The 23307-nt window shown below is 36.4% G+C and overlaps 1 protein-coding gene across 1 annotated transcript; it reads left to right on the top strand.

The window, feature by feature from the left end:
• Window positions 1-210: 210 nt before the first annotated feature.
• Window positions 211-23160, top strand: LOC149416275 (uncharacterized). The gene is made up of 6 exons (XM_089641933.1): window positions 211-372; window positions 731-866; window positions 1356-1579; window positions 19930-20134; window positions 20353-20505; window positions 22856-23160. The coding sequence occupies exons 1-6, from the start codon at window positions 211-213 to the stop codon at window positions 23158-23160; spliced, it is 1185 nt and encodes a 394-aa protein (XP_089498059.1).
• The last annotated feature ends 147 nt before the right edge of the window (window positions 23161-23307 follow it).

Below are 23307 nucleotides of genomic sequence, written 5' to 3'. Positions count from 1 at the left end.
GGGGAAATCTCCAGCCATCCTATGTCAAATTTTGAACCCCAATTTCGCACTCTTACTGGTGAAAAACCGTTTTCATGTTCTGAGTGCAACTATTCATCTCATTTGAAGGGCGCTCTAATGAGCCACATGTTGACTCACACTGGAGAAAAACCTTATTCATGTTCTTTGTGCAACAATTCATTTACTAAAAAAGGCAGTCTGACCAGGCACATGCTGACTCACACTGGAGAAAAACCTTTTTCATGTTCTGAGTGCAACTATTCATCTCATCGGAAGAGCGCTCTGATGAGCCACATATTGACTCACACTGGAGAAAAACCTTTTTCATGTTCTGAGTGCAACTATTCATTTATTCAAAAGAGCAGTCTGACCAGTCACATGCTGACTCACAATGGAGAAAAAACTTTTTCATGTTCTGAGTGCAACTATTCATCTCATCGGAAGAGCGCTCTGATGAGCCACATATTGACTCACACTGGAGAAAAACCTTTTTCATGTTCTGAGTGCAACTATTCATCTCATCGGAAGGGCGCTCTGATGAGCCACATATTGACTCACACTAAAGAAAAACCTTATGCATGTTCTTTGTGCAACAAATCATTTACTTCGAAAGGTTATTTGAGGAGCCACATGGTGACTCACTCTGGAGAAAAAACCTTTTTCATGTTCTTTGTGCAACAAATCATTTACTCGAAAACTTCATCTGACGAGCCACATGCTGACTCACACTGGAGAAAAACCTTTTTCATGTTCTTTGTGCAACAAATCATTTACTCGAAAAGGTCATCTGACGAGCCACATGCTGACTCACACTGGAGAAAAACCTTTTTCATGTTCTTTGTGCAACAAATCATTTACTCGAAAAGGTTTTCTGACGAGCCACATGCTGACTCACACTGGAGAAAAACCTTTTTCATGTTCTTTGTGCAACAAATCATTTACTCTAAAGGGTGATCTGACGAGACACATGCTGACTCTCAATGGAGAAAAACCTTTTTCGTGTTCTGAGTGCACCTATTCATCTCATCAGAAGAGCGTTCTGATGAGCAACATGTTGACTCACACTGGAGAAAAACCTTATTCATGTTCTTTGTGCAACAATTCATTTACTCAACAGAGCATTCTGACCAGGCACATGCTGACTCACAATGGAGAAAAACCTTTTTCATGTTCTGAGTGCAACTATTCATCTCATCGGAAGGGCGCTCTGATGAGCCACATCTTGACTCACACTAAAGAAAAACCTTATGCATGTTCTTTGTGCAACAATTCATTTATTCAAAAAGGCAATCTGACCAGACACATGCTGACTCACAATGGAGAAAAACCTTTTTCATGTTCTTTGTGCAACAAATCATTTACTCGAAAACTTCATCTGACGAGCCACCTGCTGACTCACACTGGAGAAAAACCTTTTTCTTGTTCTTTGTGCAACAAATCATTTACTCGAAAAGTTCATCTGACGAGCCACATGCTGACTCACACTGGAGAAAAACCTTTTTCATGTTCTTTGTGCAACAAATCATTTACTCGAAAGGGTCATCTGACGAGACACATGCTGACTCACACTGGAGAAAAACCTTTTTCATGTTCTGAGTGCAACTATTCATCTCATCGGAAGGGCGCTTTGATGAGCCACATATTGACTCACGCTAAAGAAAAACCTTGAGATGACTCTTCCTTTCACCCTTTGAATTTAATTTTTTTTTTTGTAATACCTAAGTGATCTTAGGCCACTGTTATTAAAATCTCCTTAGAACTCTCTCTCCCTTCGGTAGCTACGAAGGCTACTCAAGATTCTCTTGTAATATATATACATTTCTATAAAGACAAATGTACTTGGTTTATTAATACGCCGGTTACGGCCTTCAACGTCACTCCCTCGTATTTAGTTGTAATTAAATCCCACCAAACGTTGTGTGATTTTTTTTTGCTTTATGGTATCGGGTTTTTAATTACTCTGTTTGGTAACCCCTAGTTCTCTTTAGGACAGGGATGGAGTCAGAGATGTTAATTTTAAAGTTAACGAATCGAAGTTGGATCAATTTACCTAAAACCCCCGTTTTCTCCATACTGTCTATCTCTCTTAATCTGATCTCCTTAGAAGTTCACCTAAGCCGTCCTCCCGACCTGTCATAAAACTTTAATACACAAAACGAAAAGTCAAACATAATTTGTTAGTACATTACAATCATAATTTGTTCTCCGGGGCCCTCTGGATTGCCGACCTCTCCTACTAGATGGGATAAACATGATACTAATTTCAAGCATGTTAGTAGAATTCAGTTGTTGCATATATGACGAACTCGGAATGTTACTTTGCTAGCAAAATCTGGCTCCTACCTCCTGCAAGACGTGAAAATGATCCGTATCGATCCGGGTTTGGCATGATCATTCGACCCAATCTCCTAGTTGGTGCCTCAGTCACCGTGTTCTACCCGACCATTCCTGTGGCCGTCACATACTACGTCCAAATCTCAAACAGAGTCCTCACGCTTCCAGATTCCAACCCCTCCGAGACTACGTTTACTTAGAACGAACCGGTTTCGTTCTATATGCAAAAATATACTTGCGGTTTTTGTGGAAAGCAGTTTCCTAGGCTGGTTCCCATTCTCTGAGAGGACGTGTATGTAGCCGTAGTGTATCATCCCGATAGTTACCAGACCGCATACATTTCCCCTGCAGACAGTACATATAAAGAAATATATATATAAATTTACTTTGTTTTGTTTTTATAATCTGCAATATACTATTTATACAGTAAATCCCAGACCAAACATCGCCGAGAAGGAGTTGTGAATTCCAACCAGTTCGCTTGATATATAAATACTAATATACACGTTAATAATTACAATACACATAATATATTACGATTTTTGTTTGGTGATTTTATTTATAGAGATCACGAACTCAGATATGACCTTTAGCCATGCCCGCAGACTCCACCTCTCTCCTGTCTGCCGCCCCATTTATTCAAATTATCCCTCAGGCACCGCCTGATCTTGGGATTCTCCCGTTAAGTGAATTTAGCTATGTTCGTAGACTTTCAATTGCTGCTCAAAATTTACTTCGTAAGCACCTCTCCGCATTTCGGACTCAGCTGTCTCCAGTGCCCTAGTTAATCTTCAAGGCCGTTTGCCCTTTCAGTTCCGTGAAGACCCTAATAAATCAACCTACACTCAGCACAACTCGGGTCAATGCCCAGTCTATTTTAAACCGGTTTGAAATGAATATTTTTTTTCTTCCTTTTGTATTATCGTTTTACAAGTGTCCGCTCGGCCGACCCATTTATTCAAATTATCACCACGATAAAATAGGTACTTTACCTACAATGAACTCTAATGACAAATTCCGATTACGATCCTAGTCCATGGAATAATTGATAATTGTTTTGTCATGGAATAAATGATATTTATTTTATCAACTCATGCATTTATTCATATATACACATACATATGTTATTTGATAATACGTAACATAATTACGGTCCCAACTGGCGCCTTCCAAATAACTGCAGGATTAGTAGTCTCCATCCTGGGCCTGCAAATCTATTATAAATGTGCAAATTACTTACCTGAGCCCCCCTTCTCTAATCCACCGGGATAAGCGACGGCAAAACAACCTGTTCTTATGCTTTCATCCACCTATCAATAGTTCCCCTACCAGATTGTAAATGCCTAGTCTAAACGCGCAACCTGATTATCCCCCTGAATTTAGTTCTTTAATCTCAGCTATTTTTGGGTTCTTACTATTTTATTATAACGAGGTATGGTTATTATTTATCGCACGTTAATCGAGTAAGCGATTTAATTTTTCCCTTTTCATACCAGTATTAAATGTATTATTATTATTTTTATCATTTTTCTAGTTTAAATTCGTAAATCGTCATGAACACTGAATCTAAATAATTCTTCGAAGTTCGAAATTCTCTGGATCCGATATAAATATTATTTTATCTTTAATTATTATTATTATCATTTTTCTAGTTTAAATTCCTTACAACGAAGGATCGCGTTAATCTCGGATTATAACCGTTTCCCTCCTTCCAACACTTTAACAACTCGGTTTATAACGCGACACCGTAGTGTCGTTTTCTAATCTTTTTTTTTTTCACTGAATTTAAACTTTATAAATTTTTCAACATTTATTTATTATCACGCCAAATACTGTGTTTAACTAATTCTTTGAAGTTCTAAAATTCTCTAAGGTCCGATATTATTTTTTCAAACACTGAATCTAACTGTATGTTTTTGACTAGAGAATTTTTCTAAGTCCACAAATAATTACCAAGTGACGTTAGGGCGCAGCGCGACGTGTTTGAAAGGTTCCCAGCGATTTTCAAACTCTCTCAAAATTCACGAAAAGACTCAGACAGTTTTTTCTAAGTTCAGCCCTTTTATAGTCCCGTTTCCTCATTAATCACGTTAAATACATGCTATTCTAACCTTTATCGACTCGTATGTTCTTTTCTATTTAGTCCATAGTCGCATCATGCTAATTAGGCCATTCTGATCATTTCAAGAAAGTTAACACCCTGGCGTTCGTTTCATGTGACCAAATGATCAGTCGTGGACTGGGAAGCGGTTCCGAATTCCCATACGGCGTTTTCTATATAACGCTCTAGTGAGAGCTGTCCTTTTGAAGTGTGAATTCCGGACCTTTTATTTTAAAATGCTATTGTGTTCGCACAATTTATTTAATGACCGTCGTTTATGATGTGGTACGCTTTGTTTTTAACGCTTTCACGAGCTTAGCTTTGATCTTCTTCACTTTGCCTCCGACAATTTAAACGGTGTACACGTCCGTTCCCCCCTCTACCTTCCAAACCAATTACTTCCGACAATTTAAACGGTGTACACGTCCGTTCCCCCCTCTACCTTCCTAACCAATCACTTCCGACAATCATTTCCATCCCAGTGTATGTTAAATCTCTTGCGTACGATCGTCTTCTACATCTATCATTTAGTTCTCTTCCCTCACAAACGGTTTAATATAACTATTCCATTTTTCCACCGATTATTTCTATATAAGGCTTCCATCGGTACTTGCTTTAGTTGAGACGCCCCAGTACACATCATGTCGTTTATATTTTTGCTCCCCGTCCTAGACCGCATTGGTTTGATAACCTGTTTATTTCTTCGGCCAGTTTTATTCCAAGAATTATTACTGGATTTTCACAACCCCTCTCTGTAATTTTGGGTGTTACCTCGGGTGGTACCTCCACACGCCCATCTTCTGTCTTTATCTCCCAACTCATTTCACATTAATCAGAGGCTTCAAGCCCCTGTCAAAACAAACCCGAATGTACTCTCCCATAATTCCCCCGCTAATCGTTTATAGATTAATTTTAATGTGTTTTCGTTTTCCATAAGACGCGGGTTAATTTTATTACCCCCTTGAATTGTTATTAGTGCATTGATGACCCAAAACTATGTCGGTATTTTTTTCCAAAATCAACGCTTTCAAGTGTCTGAAAACGCCAACCTTTTTTCCCTTGGTATCCCCTTTGCAACTACCTTCGCGCCATCAATCTCCTGTAAACTCAAGGCTGTTTCTTTGCAGTCCCACGTCATGCTTACGATAGAAGTTCAATGTTTGCTTTTTTTTCACTTTTCTTCCGTAATTTGTCGGTTTTTTCCCTTATTTCTGTTGTTTTCTTTTAAGTGACGCGTATAACTGCCTTCTCCCCTAATGATTTCCACTTCCAGTATGTCTTAACGTAGGATTCTACCAATTTCTCTCAGTCCTCTGTTTGTTCGTGTTATGTTTCTTACCTTTCTTGAAACACGTCCCTCTCGTTTGTCAATGGTTTACGATCCCGTTCGTCACACCCTGCGCATTCCATTCCCATGACGTCATCGCACTACCCTACTAACAGGATCCCGTTTTTTTCTGTAATAAATCGAGATAGCCCCGCCTGGTCCAAAGTCCATTTCTTTGTCTGTTTAGGTAAATCACGCCCACTTGCCATCTCGCATCCTTTGGACCCCTTTGATTTGTAGGAGATTAAATCGAGGCCTACGATTGGTCCACCTCTCGTCCACCTCTTTACCTCACAGAGACATCTGCCTTCAACCCTGTAAAGCTTTATCCACACATCCATTTGATTTTAATTACTTATTTCTCGACTCTAACGCTAGAGGCCTCCGTCTGTATTATCTCAGTAAAAGTGCATTATATCACATCCTTATGCATGTTCTTTGTGCAACAAATCATTTACTTCAAAAGGTCATCTGACGAGCCACAAGCTGACTCTCAATGGAGAAAAACCTTTTTCGTGTTCTGAGTTTACCTATTCATCTTATCAGAAGAGCGTTCTGATGAGCAACATGTTGACTCACACTGGAGAAAAACCTTATTCATGTTCTTTGTGCAACAATTCATTTATTCAAAAAGGCAATCTGACCAGACACGTGCTGACTCACAATGGAGAAAAACCTTTTTCATGTTCTTTGTGACACAATTCATTTACTCATAAAGGCAATCTGACAGGACACATGCTGACTCACACTGTAGAAAATCCATTTTCATGTTCTTTGCGCCACAATTCATTTACTCAAAAAGGCTTTCTGACGAGCCACATGCTCACTCAAACTGGAGAAAAACCTTTTCCATTTTCTGAGTGAAACTATTCATCTCATTGAAAGGGCGTTCTGATGAGCCACATGTTGACTCACTTTAAAGAAAAACCTTATGCATGTTCTTTGTGCCACAATTTATTTACTCATAAAGGCAATCTGATCAGGCACATGCTGACTCACACTGGAAAAAAACCTTTTTCATGTTTGAAGTGTTACTACTCATGTACTCAAAAAGGACATTTGACGAGCCACATGCTGTCTCACATTGCCGAAAAACCTTTTTAATGTTCTGAGTGCAACTTCTTATGTACTCAAAAGGGAAATGCTAACCACATGCTGACTCACAGTGGTAAAAAAACTTTTTCGTATTCCGACTGCAGTTTTTCGTGTTCTCAAAAGACATATTTGAATAAATACGTGCGCACTCATTATTATGCCCGGATATCTCAGTCGGTAGAGCATGTGACTCTTGATCTCAGGATCGTGGGTTAGAGCCCCACGTTGGGCGCCATTGTAATAGAATAATTCAATTATATACAAATCAAACCACGTAGGGCGCCAATTTAATTGAATAATATGGCTAAAATTAATAAAAACGCGTTGGTGGGCTATTGTAACAAAGTAATAATGATTTATTTATTATCAAACGCCATCAAAGGCCTCTACAACAATGTGACACATGTGATTATAAGTACACAGTGATACAGCTGAAATTTTTTTAAGGCATAGAATGCTACAATAATAGAAAACACTTCATTTAAACATGATAAAATATACAGAAAAGGTGAGTTTATTGTTACAATCAAATTTATCTGCACTTGGCCACTATGGCAAAGTAGCTTCAATTATTTCAGGGCTATCAGAGACTTGACAATTAAAAATGATGTTAATTATTCCAATTATGCTACTTTTTTATTTTTTTTTAAGAAAGGCAAACATTGCCAGGTTACGAATAACCCAACAATGTTTGAAAATCTCCTACTACCACCACAGAAAGCCGAAAATTTTGCTTGTGAATTGTAAGCATAGTTTATAAGTTAAGAACAACAAATTCCATAGTGTGAGATATATAGTATTGAAACAACTTGAGTATGTCACAAGAAATCATTTATTGTCAAAGAACGAAACAACGATTATTTTAGTTATTATTTACGATTAGATTTAACCAGAACATGAAACTCAAAATTTAGGAAAGATAACAATGTCTCAAGATGTGTGCTTCAAACGAAGATCACTAGCACAGTTGGAATTTAATGGTAGCAATTTTATAAGTTAATTAGTGACGAAGGAATACAACCATTATAATCTGACCTGTTTCATAATAGGGCGCCATGCGACTCATAGATTAGTTCTGCAAAATTTATAAAGGATAACGTGATGACCAACGATTACAACAGATAGCTAAACAGGAACAATATGTCCGCAAGATTCCTCCCATAATGTCTCCTGGAGAAATCACTCCAATCCTTCTAGTTTTAAAGTGTTTCCTTGACCGCCGCCCGTTTGGTACTAGAAGTGAGTCGTTCGCGAACGAGTCGGCTCAGTGAACCGGATCTCTACACGGATCCGTAAGATCCGGTTCCCAAATCAGCCGCTCACTCGTTCGCGGATCAGTAGGGACTGACCCGTTCGGGAACGGTGAGCAGGTGACCCGCCAGACCCGAATAGCCGACTCACCCGTTCGCGAACTAAGATTCGCATACACCGTTCAACAGATCTCACAGCTCGCGGGTCACTACTGACGTACTGATCGAATTGATCATAGATATGACATAATAATAATAATATTGGTATTCCCGCTTGCATAACATTTTAGTTGTGTTGGCACTTATTTAGTTAATTCTAACAGGAACAAGGACAAGTTATATTATGTTCATGGTTTATTTTCAGTTAATCATTGATATCTAAATAATCGTAAAAAAGGTAGTGTTGGTATTGAGTACTTACATGAACGACGTTTTTAGCTATTATTCTCACACCGAAGTATTTTGTTTCACAACACATTTTTTATTTTATTATTGCACTTATTTAGGACACAATTAATTTAAAATAGATTAAAGTTTATTTTAATTGTTTTATATTTTAATACGATTCACCAATTGATTTTTAAAAATTAATCTAAAGAAACTTTTTCTACCGTATTGATGAATATAATTTAAAAATAACTCATCTGACAATTTTGACGATGTCATTCTGGACCCTTTTTTGGGTGAGAGTTTGACCTGCTTTCGAAAATATTCTTTCACAGGGCACCGAATTTGCTGTTATACATAGTATTTTTTTTTTAACTAAAGCCAGATATGTATTTGTCCAATTCTACAAGGTGTCCGGAAACTCGTAGTACAAGCGGGAAACTGGAGAATCCACACCACATGGGAAACCCAAATAAACATAAAGTTTTTTGATTTGAGCATTTTCACAAAAAAAAAAAAAAAAACAAACAAAAAAAAATATTTTTCGGCTATTTCAGGGTTAAAATTTTTTTGTCATTCGATCTGAGACGCGCGCTGCGGCCGACGCAACGTAGAGAAATTATTATTACTATAGGTACCTTCTTACAATATGTAGCGATGTTCCGATCTCCAATTCAAAACACAAACGTCACATAAATAACACATCGTCACATAAGCACAGTTGATAATTGATTATCGCACTATTTTAATCATGTCGGAGTTAATTTTTACCTCGTTTAAGGCTTGATAAGTCTCAAAATCAAAACATTAAAAACGTACAACTGTTTCAAACACTCACAACTTTCCAACAATCTTAAAGTATCACTATCAAAACAATAATAACGCATATTAAAATACACAAATTTCGACCACAATCGCTTCGCTTTTATCTAATTAACGATAAAACTTCTTAAAGCAAAATGCAATGTAAACATCACACGGATCACGGATTCGAATACGGTCATATGCGGCGACCCGTAAACCGAATCTGACCTTGTGACCTACCTACTTACGATTTAACAGAAATGTGACATCTGTGCGTCTCTTTCTTTCATATGTGAGTTGAACCCAGGACACTAGAGAGAGCTTTATTTTGCGAATTTGTCATCGATAGGTATGCATTTTAGAACAACAGATGTTGTAACCCTGCAGAGCGAAATATTTTATGATTACACCGGATTAAATGAAGGGTGATTTCAAAATAATGCTTTAAATCCGGGTTTCTTTATTTGTTTTACTTTTAAATAGTTTTAATTAGTTGGGTACTTTGATCTTCAGTAATAATTCATAAGAATTTGATCAAAAAAAAATCAACTTCTGACTCGATTTACTCGAAAACGAAAGCTCAAATCAAAAAAAATTATACTACAAAATCGACTCCAAATGTGATGTAGATTCACCAGTTTCCCGCTTGTACTACGAGTTTTCGGACACCGTGTATAATGCCTGCAGCGGTAGAATTATGTGAAAATGATTTGTAATCAATGAATAAACAATTGTAACTCTAACCTCACAATGTTGCAATAGTGTTGAAGCATTTTTTCTATGAAAGAGAACTCTATTATTAAGAAAATTTATTTTATATAAATTCAACTAATTGTGAATTCTGATAGATTTAAATAATGTCTACTACCTATAAATATTATCTACTAGTTACCGCTACTGGATAGATAAGAGGCGCTCTAGGGGCGGCCGGCTGCTTTTTTAAGCGCTCCGCGTTTATTTTGAAAAATCTTGGGAAGTTCTCAATTTTTTAGGTGTAGATAAAGTGTAAAATAACCGCAATAATTTTTAAGTTAGATGTTTAAAAATAAAATAATTTTAGTGTCGCTGATTCAAGATTAATTCAAGTTTTAATACAAAATTTCAAATATTTTAAGTTCAAATCTGCCACGTTGTTCTAGAAATGCATAATAACGCTGCAGCATCGGTAAAATCGGTCGAAAGAATAGGCTACATGTGCAGTGTGAAAGACAAGCAAGCAACCGTGTCAAGTGTAAATGCGTCAAGTGATTTATAATGGGTATTATTTGAACTATGGTGACTGTAAACAATATCCGATACGACAGGGCGACACTACTACATCTCAAAAGTGAAATTGTTTTTTTGGACCCTAAATTAGCCGCAAAAATATCATTATATGACCTTGGACGCGATAATTATTCTACTCGTAATATTATATTTCGAGGTTGCCGTGCTGGACGCTATCATAAAAAACATACACTGTGCATCAGAAAGAAACAATATGACACAATATTTTGTGATGCAGCACAGGCCGAAAACACTCCTGCTGTAAGTGATCGGGCTACACTCCTAAGTTAATAGTGTGTTGAACCCTTCAGTGACTGCAAAAGAAACCATATACAATCCAGTCCGTGATCCGAATGTGAAATTTAGATACAGGGGGTGTCTCGGTGGACAAAAAACAAAATATTTATGCAGGGAGGAACAATACGTTCCAAAAATTATTAATAATAACAATGGTAATGAAAATAATAATAAGTCTCCGTCAGTACAGGATGTTCAAGTAGTCGAACCGATCGACAAACAGAATTACCTACCGTCTAAAGCCCTCCGCGATTCTGATAAATTCCACAACAACTTAAATGAAATTAGATTAGAACGACATGCCAACTATAGGAGCAGACAGCTTGCGATTGGTTCCTGGAATGCTCGATCCCTTAACAACAAACTAGAGGTGGTGGACGATATTTTCAGAGACCAAAAACTCCATATCCTTACTGTCACAGAAACTTGGCACGAGAACAGTGATTCGTACTCAATTAAGAGACTTCGAGCTTTAGGGTTATTGAAGAAGCCCGACCTAGTAGGGACCTACCATCAAACAATATCTCACACATGAATCACGGGGGTGTCGCGATAATAGCCCGACCAGGATTACGGCTAAACAAAGTAGCTCTCGGTACATTCACGTTTGAGTATATTCGATGCAGGGTTTCTTCTTCAGGAACGTCGTTCATGTTGTGCACCCTTTATAGGCCCGGATCGAAACCAATCTCTGTCGAATTTTATAATGAGTTTTCACAGTTTTTGGAAGTTTCAGTCGGACTCTCCGACACACTCATTATAACAGGCGACATTAATATTCGTCTCGAGCGCGTGACATCACCAAACACTGATAAATTCTTAGATCTATTAGCCAGCTTTGGATGCCACCAATGGGTCGACGTCCCAACTCATGATGCTGGTGGTACATTAGATGTACTAATTTCAAAGAACAGTGATCCACCGCTTTCAGCAGATATTTGTGATATAGGACTGTCAGACCATCGGCTCGTTTGCACTGATATTGATTTTAACCCGCCTAAAGTACCATATAAAACAATTGTATCAAGGGAATGGCGTAAATTTTGCTTTAGCGATTTTCTGGAAGAGTTACAGACCTCTCTCTTGTGTACACCCAATGTTTGGGAAACAAAGACCCCTACCGAACTTGTCAAGACATATAATAAAATACTTTCATGTCTGTTAAATAAATATGCCCCAACATCATCAAAAACACGGAAAGTTCGAAAGTCTGACGGCTGGTTTGACGATGAATGTCGAAACCAGAAGAGACTTATGCGGATATGTTAATCACAAGTGACCTACCAGGTAAGTATCGTACTGTATATTTTCTCCATAAATAGTTAAGTAATAACACTGTAGAAATGTATTATAAGTTTGTACAGCGCCCTTGAGGTGTTTTTGCACAAAAACGGCGCTATAAAAGTCATCCAGGTATTATTATTTATTATTATTATTATTACTTATCAATAGATGGCAAAAAGTGCAAAATTTCGAAACAGAATACTTTATATAGCTAATAGTCAACAGATGGCAATACACACAATTTTGAATGATAATCTGTAAACACGGAGAGATAAAATAAAACTACTTAAAAAAAATCCTGACCCATCTACAAAATCATGTATGACCCCAAGATCTCCAAACCAGCGTGAGGAGGGAATGTCTTATGATTCTAACAATGATAGCGAGGATGAAGAAAAGATAGCAACGATGCCTCTAGAGGCATGTAAGGTAAATAATGCCCTGACAAACGCACGAATAAAAATACATTTTATAAAGGCAACGATCACAGAAGGTAAAAGAAAAATAATAAGCCAAAAAAAGTTTAAAAAAATGAAGGCATGGACTCATAATTCGACATTATAGCCCATTTAGTAGCCGAAAACAATGAAATGAACGGTGAACAAAAAATATGAATGAAGTTAAAAATTATACAGGAAATTAATTCATTGTTTGTCAACATGAGACATAAAAAATATTGTTCCTGAAACTTATGCAGAATAAGGTAAAAAACCACGAGCCCGTTGTAATAACCATACCAAAAAATAAAGATCAACAGTCTTACTCATAATGAAATCCCTAATACGACGATAATACCCCGTATTAGCTATACAGGAGTGGGGGCCTATACTGGTCAGATTAAAAATCTTTACTCATAATCATAAATTTTCCCACTATAGCTCGACCGCTGGATTATGGAATATGATTTTTTTTCAGTAGCAACACTTGAAAAATTTGGCATTTCGCGGCGTGTTGCCAACTTCACGTTTATTCATATGTCAAAAAAGTAGTCCAAGAGTTGGTTTTTTTATCTTTGAATAACCTAAAAATGGATAATGTTGAGATTAATTTGGAGGTAGAATAAAAAAGGCGCAAGCGTAACAAAAATTGGGGTGGCGTTGAAAAGGTTTGTTAACTTTTATCTTGGCTCTAATGTTTTGTTCACTTGTTTGAAATTAGTGTAAGTATAATGATTAACCTGTATTTTATTGTTTGTTTCATTTTTGTAGGATTTATAGAAAAAATATAAAAAAATCGTAAAGTTTATAATCGCGTGAATCCTGCGTATTTTTTACTTCGAAACTGCTGTGACAGGTACTTTTTCGAGTCAACATTAAATATTTTATATTTCTGTATGTTGTTTGTGGATTATTTGATAATAAATGATACATGTCTATGGAAAAAAGACTTGATTTTAACTGTAAACAACCTTTCAGAGAACGTGGGTAAAAAAATATTTCAAAGAATTTGATCACGGACTGTCCAAACGTAAAGAAATAAATTACTATATTTAGTACATTTAACACCCTGAAATTGTAATAAATTAGAAAGATAATTTCATTGTCTACAATTACCAATAACAATAATTACAATTTTTGCCTTTTTTAACTAATTGAATAGTATAATACAGACAGTCTATTTTACAATGTCAAAATCGAAGCGCCGTTTTTTATGTAATTGAGATCTAATACAGGATATTTATGACCATGTTTTTATATTGGATAGTAAAACGAGAAACAAGGTTTTTAATAAGATATATATCAAAGCAATACATATTACTAATCTTTCAGAAAATACTTTGTAAATTGCTTAAATTCCGTGTTATTTTGACATTTTTTCCTCCAGAATACGTGATCTGACAGCGTTTAAGCTCAATACACACCAGGTGAATTAACCTAGCAAAGTTGATGATGGTGATGAAACCTTTCATGTCAAACTTGTAGGAGCTTAGAACGGTAATTAAAATCTTTATATTATTGTAGAAAGCAATCACTTTGTGGTTTGACATATTTAATAAAATACTTTTAGTTTTAAAACCACAAGTAGTAATAATTTGTACCCTGAAGATGCTTGAGTAAAGCGAAACCGGTCGTTTGTAAAAATTATTTAATACTCGTGGTTTTAAAACAAAAAGTATTTTATTTTATTAAAATCTTTATGATTTTTATACCTAAAAGTTGGGTTTTGAAAAAAAATAGTTGGGAGGGAAATAAATTATAGAATTAACATTTTTTTATTTATCACTTGCAATAAAAATAATTAATTTTTTTATTGGTGTCATACAATTTAAGCAAATCAATATATAGTGTCATTATACCTCGTTCCAGGGTTATATTCTTAGTATCGCCCTGGTGACAGACCGCCATTCAAAATTGAACATTGCTTGAAATGGTTTCATTATGTAAAGTGACTAGATCTAATATAGCCACTTTACTAGATATAGATAAATTGAAAAAACGTATATAAAAAGACAAAAACAAAACAAGTAATGTGTACAATATACAGGGAAAAACGAAAAAACCTATGCATTTTTCAATATGTATATTTCAATGATCAGAATTGAAATATACATATTAAACGTCCACCAAACCTTCTCCAAAAGGACCCCAAAATCGAACCTTTGGGAGCTTTGTCGTAACAACATTTTAATGAGATGTAAATACGCGGAAAGAACCTGGAAAGAATGCGGAAAGATCTGGTCACCAAACACAAGTGAATAGCCAAGTACTTCACCACCTTCCTCTTCCCCATCTCCTTCCATAACTTCAGTTGGGGATGCTATCACACAAAAAAACCTCAGGCGGCAGAATCGATCGCATTGCCTGCCTATCATCCTGGTCTTGTCTCCTAAGTTCTATGGCCAAAGCGAGGTGAAGTGCATTGCTAAAAATTTGAGATGGTTCTGGTAACATGCATAAAGTATCCTCGTTGCTCACTACGTGGTCGACGTCGCTTGCTTCATCGTCCACGTCGCTTGCGCGGCTATCCTTCATGTCCGTTTGTGAAACAACAGAAATCACAAATTAATTTAATGGGTCTGTATTTCAATTACGGACCGCCTCTGGTACTACGTTTAAAAAATAAACTAATAGCACGATCAAACGAATCAAATACTTGAGGCGGGCAATGTCAAGGTTTTGAATAAAATCAGTGTATGTATAAGACGATGTATGCATGTGAATAAAGCAAAGAGTATGTCTGCCAAGACGGAGTTGTGTAGCGGTCCATAATTTCTGCCTACCCCTGCGGCGAAATGGTATGGTGGATTTGGTGGTTAGTTATTTTGTTTTTTAACTTACGGTTCCTAAGTGTTGACTTTTCTTGATAGCGAGCTGCTGCGTCCACGTCGCTCGCTTCATCGTCCACATCGCTCCCGCGGCTATCCACCATGTTCGTTTCTGAAACAACAGAAATCACAAATTAATTAAATGCGTCTATTTTTCAATTACGGTCCGCACCCGGTAGAGTGTTTTAAAAAAAACTCACTATTTCCAAACGCAGACACTTCTTGGTAGAGTGGGACGTCCACCCACAACTCGCTATCATCTGACCTTTAAAACTGTAATTGTGATCTTGGAGGGCACCACAATTTGTGCAGTAGTACACTGGGGGTACACGTGGAACACGAATACGGTCTAAAAAAGAAAATAGATTCAATTCTAAGGTGATTCAAGTAAATGATAAGTTACATTAGAAACATTGAACAAACAGAGGGAGATTCGCACCTGCATTTTGGTTAACATCCCGGGTCCCTTGTGCACCAGGTAAATCCCGATATATTCCGATATCTGGAAGATTAAGGGTCGGCAAAGCATCTTTTTTCAACGAGCCACGTCGTTTTTAAATTAGCGAGGAATTTTAACAAATCTACTTTCACTTTTCACAAATATTTACGTCGGCGAAGAACCATGAACATAAATAAACAACCATAAACATGTGGTGTTTTGACTTTTGTTACCACAGATATCCCATTTTATACAACTCAGTTCTTCTATGGCGTTTAAAGTGTTCCTATTGGATATTGGCATTTTAAATATTGCTATGACGTCACCAAAGCACCACCATTCTAGGACCAAAATTTAGGTCGGAGTCGACCCCCCCTGGTTAGTTAGTTAGTTAATACCTTAAGGTGAATGCATTCTTGTCAGATACTGTTTTCTGTCAGATGGAAGGTGCAAGGTGGAAGGATAACAAAGTGTGTATTAATTGATTGTCATGGATAGAGATTTAAATTTGACATTACTGTAGTGATAATTTGACATTATTGTAGTGATAATTGTAATTACAAGCCACATTTCATTTGAAAGTGAACCTGTCATAATTGTATAGTGTCAGTTTTTTCCTAGCGACATAAACTGGAACTAATAGAATTTAGCATTTAATATTCAACAGTAGATAGATGGTGATAAATTCAGAAGATTTATTTTTTAATGCGTCTTCGATCAATTATAATCCTTGGATTACCGACTAGAAATATCAAATTGGAAATGTACTTATGTATTTACTTTCATAATATATAAAGAAATTCTAGCTGATGCGTACCTGGTGTTGCTGGGACTTATCCCTAGGAGATAGATATCGTCACCTTAAAGCAATAGTGGGATATCTTCGAAAAATACACTTTTGAGATAAGTTTGCAGTTCGATGTAAAATTGTGAGCTCTACATGATGCGTTACTGGGATATTTTGTAAAAAAAAAAAATGGCAGTGTTACAAGTAAAATCTCAGTATTGAAATGTTCGGTCACTCAGAGCAACACTGAGATATTGATGTTGTCCCACTGTTGCTTTCAAAAGGTCGTTTCAAATACTGAAATAAATTCATTGTCTCACTGTAGCTCTATAGTTTTCAACAAGTTGGGTGATCTTGGAAGAGGAACATAAAGAAACTGAAAGTGAATACTGGTCAGGAGTATGTCGCAAAGTCAGGAAAGGTATGCAGAGCAAAACAAATTAAGCCTGTACTGTGTACCAATTGTAAATACAAATGTTCTGAATCTGTTTTGGAAGTTGATTGATTAAAATATTTTAATATTTATGATTCCATGAATCCAAGCTAATAGTGGTTATTATTTTGAGAGAGATGGACATAACATACGTGTAAGATTTTTTATGGCAACTTTAGATATAAGCAATAATACCATAAGCACTGCATTAAAAAAGAAAACAGACAGCTTCCTGGAAAAGGATGATTTAGTTGATGATGTTATAAATCACATCAACAGCTTTAGTAGAGTGGAATCGCACTATTGTCGTGCAGGATCAGCTCGGATCTCCAAATATCCAAAAGATGTACAATTTGTACAAATAGAAGTGTGTCTCGATAGGTAATCTCTATGTTACACACTCTACGTACAGGAAAATATTAAATACCAAATTCAGTATTTTTTTTTAAACCAAAAAAGAACCTTTGCGCACTTTGTGTATATTACTAACTTTAGTACTGCAAATGAGAAATTATAAAAAATAATAATATTCTGAACACATTCAGAATGTAAAGCTATCTCGACAAGAAAAATAAGTAGAAATAGTTCGCATACTCCGTTTAATGTTTGCCAAGTTCATATTTGACATACAGATTTGATAATAATGTGTTTATCGGGCTGATAGACATTCAGTACCGTTAGTGTTCGCGCAATATTTATTCCCTGCACTGTGTAGTCGGTTCATTACTGAATTTATTTCTGCTTTGGTACCTGCAATGTTACAATGATGTTATTATGTGAAGCAACTCAGAAGTATTCAATGGAGAATTAATTATTTTAAACAAATACATTAAATCGCAAATAATTCTTCGTTCGGGTAATTTAAAAAAAAATAATCAATTAAGAAGGTAGCCATAATCTAGGCATTATATAGAAAATTTATTTTCAAAAATTTAGATATCTTGAGAATTTATTTTGGATTCTTTTAATGGAATTCTGTGAATGAAGTTCATAATTTGGAGACCAAAATGTGGAATTATACTCGTTATGATTCTTAACTAGTGGCATATACAAAGTTTTAATAGTGTAGATATTGTGAAAATCATTTGATAGTCTTAAAATAAAGTCCAAAATTTTCAAAGCTTTGTTGGCTCTTATTTATGGATCATGAAATTGAGTTCCATATCAAACGATATACCCAAGTCATTGATTTTCGAGACAGAAACTATCGATTTATCACTAATAACTCGCCGAACGTCACAGCAGTGCTGCCAGGGTCTCTTATTTATCTGTGGTGTCAGCGCTTTATTAGCAGCAGACACACACCTGGACGGACGACGAACCTCGTGCTGGCACCGTTCGTGGATGCGGTGGACTCTCTCGCTGCAGCAGCTGGTCCAGTTTCTTCACCACCAAAGATTCTTGCTGCAGAGTCTCCATTTTCTTTCTTCGTCGAACGTCACAGCGGTGCTGCCAAGGTCTGGTATCTGTGAGAGGATATTGTGTCAGCGCTTTGTCAGCAGCAGACACATACCTGGACGGATGAAAAACCTCGTGCTGGCACTGTTGTTGGACGCGGTGGACTCTTTCGCTGCAGCAGCTGGACCAGTTTCCTCACCACCTGGGATTCTTGCTGCAGAGTCTCCATCTTCTGTCTTCGTGTCACCTGTTTCTGTACTTCATTTTACTTAACTTAAATTCAGTTTATTTTTGTAATATTTATCTTTTTGTAATAACTGCATCAACTGTCAAGCGCCCCTGAGGTGATATCTCACAAAAGCGGCGCTATACAAATTGTCAAATAAATAAATAAATAAAGTATAATAATTGTCTATGTGCCGCAACCCACTCCTCCAACGAGACAAAAATGCTGCCTTTGTCCGCTCCCACTATCCTGCTGAACTTCGAGCAATTAAATCAAAAAATCTTTCGGTAATTTTGATGTTTTGATTAAAATACTCCGATCTTGGACTTGTTTCGATCCCGCCCATCACTAATGTAGCTCCTCTGACAGCTATTAAATAAATTGTCTATGAAATATTTTTTCTCATTTTTCTCAAGGTCGCTGCAGCCGCACAGTCATTGGGACAAAGAATCTCTTAGTCCTGACGTGTGCGGCTAAGGAGGTTAATAAATCAGTTTCTTCACACAGTCGTTTTGAAAGGGTGGGTCCCCTCCAATTGCCTAATAATATTAAACAAGACCCAATTGCAATGAAATTATAATTAACCTAGAAGGTCAGTTTCCTGATAATTATTATAATTGACTTTGACTTCATTACTCTCTATGAATAACTTTACTAAAATATTTTGTCAACACATGCTTTGGTTTTATCCTTTTTCCATACTCTGTTTAACCCACGTTGTTAATTTTATCGTCTTATACTTGTGATAGATTTTGGTTAGTGCTATGGAATACTCAAAAACATAATTGCGCTGTATCTAACGCGACCTAGCTTTACTTTAAACAATCGGTACACCTAACTTAAGTAATCTATTTGTGTGTTTTGTAAGGAACGTTTAAAATAATACATCAAACTAATACGTCAAGACGTCAAACTTTCTATTTTAAGTCTAGTATTCGAAGGGCATTGGTTAAAAATAATCGCAAATTACCGATATTTGTTAAAGGCAGAACGACAATACGGTTTATCTTTAGTTATTGAGTTATCTAGTTATCTGACAATCGAAGACAATTTTTTTAACCGTTTTCAAACTTCTTAACTTCAGTCTAAGATACAGTCGCAATTATATCCTCATTTCAAATTAGGTGTTTTGACGACTATACGACTTCATTGGTTTGACAGATTATTCCAAGCGAAACCAAATGTTCAAAGCTTTTTCATAAAGTTCCGTTACATTACAACTATGTTCTGTTTCAGGTATGTTTGTTTGGGCTTGAACCAATTACCAAACGCTACCACAGCAGTGCCATGGATCTACTAAATCCAGAGACTGTTACGATCAAGACGGAACTAGGACCCCAGGAAGGAGGCGGAGGTGAAATTTCAAATACGGATATAGATGTCGACCTCCCAGATGTAAAGAAGGAATGTTTGCAATATGCGGAAACTACGCAGACAGCCAGTTAGTTGCAATGCATATTTAAAAAATGTTCATTTAAGTTTTTTACACATTTTCGGATCTACCGGATCTGCCCCGATGATGGACACTGCAACGATGTCCGAAACGTCGGCTAAAGAAGGAGTTAGCGCAACACGGCATAACACCCCAAAAACAAAAACAAAAAAACAAAAAAGTTCATTGTTCATCGATAACTAATTAACTTTATTTAATTTTTTTAGGTTGCTTTAATGTGGAGTCTGTTACCAGCAAGGCGGATCTTCGACCCCGAGAAGAAAATAGAGGGGGATTTACTTATACGGAAATTGACATAGACCTGCCGAATATTAAAAAGGAATGCCTAGAACGTTTTGAAAGAATTAACCAGACAGAAGGTAAAATCTTTTTTTTTAATAGTTCAGTGAATCTATATAAAAACGGCCAAACTGGAAATTAGGCAAATGCTGAATTTTAGCAGGTGAATAGTATCTAATACGGGAAGTATTTTTACAAAAATTGCACTTAAGCCATTGTGTCTCCTAAACTTCAACAAAACGTCAGAAAGTTATTTCCAGAAAGAATTCAACAGTACCCAAAAATAATGTAATATATAACTATTTGCCATCTGCAATAGTTAAGTAAATTGGAATAAGATTTGTATGAAAAATAAGAAAATTAAATTATTTTGCAAATTTAATAAACTCATTCCAAAGACAGAAAATAAATTAAATTTTATGGAAGACTGTAATTTGAGAAAAAAATTTTTTGATGCTAAGCTACCTCATGGATATCGTGGAAAAATAAATATAGTTTTGTCATTAGGAATTTAGGATACATTGATTTATATTTGAATTGTGATGCAGGCAAGACATCTTGTGTACGACGTCCTCTCTTGCCGTATTTACACATATTTGGTATTTGCCATAAAATATGACTTTGCTGGAAACTGCCAAACTACACCACACTTTAAACTTGCTGAGTTGTTTTTTGTAAATACCGCATCAAAGTCAAAACTGCTCCGTACCATCTTGGGGCTATTGGAGTATGTTGTGAGGCTGATGGTAAAGGGAAGGGGAAGGAGATAAAGATGCGGAAGTTGAATAAACATGGCCAAAGCTATTTCAGCCACGTTTCATTCGAAAATTATTTTCATAAGCATATATCAATAAATATTTTTTATCTATTTATAGTTATATTCTATCGGTATTTTATATTTTTAAACCCAGGCGATACTTAGAGTATCTTCAACTTAGGGAAGTCAAAAGTGAGATTTACCTGGCTATTCACCTCTTGTCACCAAACACGGCCAAAGCCATATTAATCAACATTTCAATTTTGACTTTTGTCTTTACTCCTGGACGATACTCAGAGTATCTTCCAATCAACATCCACTGCAACGTGGCGCAAGAAGGTTGTATATTATTTTGAAGGAAAAAATTGTGAAATAACACAAACTAATTGAATAATATTTTGTTGAACCCCGACCACCGGCTTACTAATCGAGATCCTTACGGCTCGAATTCGGAAGTCGCCATTTCTACCAAAAGGTTCCCGGTTTCTTAAGTTTTCACCTCATCTAATTTGGAACATAAACACTTTTTTTTTGTATTATAATGCATTTATAATAAATAAATATTGTTGGAAGAAAACATCATTCTATCGACTTTTAACTAGCCAACTACAACTGGAGGTGCTCATGAGCAAATGGTTTTCCGTTCTTGAAGCATAAGTATGGGAATGCATGGGAAGCAGACATCTGGGATCATTCCCATTTCCTAAATTAACCTTAAAGTCTCTTTACAAATTCACGCTTCTACATTGTTAATCAATTAAATCTTCAATCGTAAAAACATGTTTTAATTAAAATAGAACCTTTTATGTATATCAATGTCCAACGTCTGTATCGTTTCTTTGTTATTCTAGGTAGCATTATTATGGAGACTTTTGCCAACAAGGCAGAACTTCGACGCCGAGCAGAAGATGTAGGGGGATTCCCTTACATGGAATTTAACAAAGACCTACCGGGTGTTAAAAAGGAATGCTTAGAAGTCTTTGAAAGAATTACCCAGACACCAGGTAAAACCGATGTTTATAAGATTTAGATATATCTGCTCTACTGTTTTTCTACTTTTTTGTGAATAACCTAATGTAAATGGAGATAATAAGTTACACTTAATCCTTTTCGTCCGTTTTCTTTTTCAGATTTGTCGCCAGATCTTAGGACGCATCCTGGGGAAAACTCCAGCCATCCTATGTCAAATTTTGAACCCCAATTTCGCACTCACACTGGAGAAAAACCATTTTCATGTTCCGACTGCAACTATTCATCTTATCGGAAGGGCGATCTTATGAGCCATATGTTGACTCACACTACAAAAAAACCTTTTTCATGTTCTTTGTGCAACAAATCATTTACTCAAAAACGTTATCTGACGAGCCATATGCTGACTCACACTGGAGAAAAACCTTTTTCATGTTCCTTGTGCAACAAATCATTTACTCAAAAAGGTCATCTGACGCGCCATATGCTGACTCACACTGGAGAAAAACATTTTTCATGTTCTGAGTGCAACTATTCATCTCATTGGAAGGGCGCTCTGATGAGCCACATATTGACTCACACTAAAGAAAAACCTTTTGCATGTTCTTTGTGCAACAAATCATTTATTCAAAAAGGTCATCTGACGAGCCATATGTTGACTCACACTGGAGAAAAACCTTTTTCATGTTCCTTGTGCAACAAATCATTTACTCAAAAAGGTTATCTGTCGAGCCATATGCTGACTCACACTGGAAAAAAACCTTTTTCATGTTCTTTGTGCAACAAATCATTTACTCAAAAGAGTCATCTAACGAGCCACATGCTGACTCACACTGGAGAAAAACCCTTTTCATGTTCTTTGTGCAAAAAATCATTTTCTAAAAAGGGCAGTCTGATGAGACATATGCTGACTCACACTGGAGAAAAACCTTTTTTATGTTCTGATTGCAACTATTCATCTTATTGGAAGGGCGCTCTGATCAGGCACATGCTGAATCACACTGGATAGAAACCTTTTTCATGTTCTTTGTGCAACAAATCATTTACTCAAAAAGGTCATCTGACAAGCCACATGCTGACTCACACTGGAGAAAAACCTTTTTCATGTTCTGAGTGCAACTATTCATCTTATTGGAAGGGCGCTCTGATGAGCCAC

This window comes from Hesperophylax consimilis, chromosome 17 (genome assembly GCF_061612785.1).
Source record: "Hesperophylax consimilis isolate HC1 chromosome 17, BYU_Hcon_1.0, whole genome shotgun sequence".
Classification (NCBI taxonomy): domain Eukaryota; kingdom Metazoa; phylum Arthropoda; class Insecta; order Trichoptera; family Limnephilidae; genus Hesperophylax; species Hesperophylax consimilis.
Note: the sequence above shows the minus strand (reverse complement) of the source record. Positions and strands in the feature narration are given on the sequence as shown.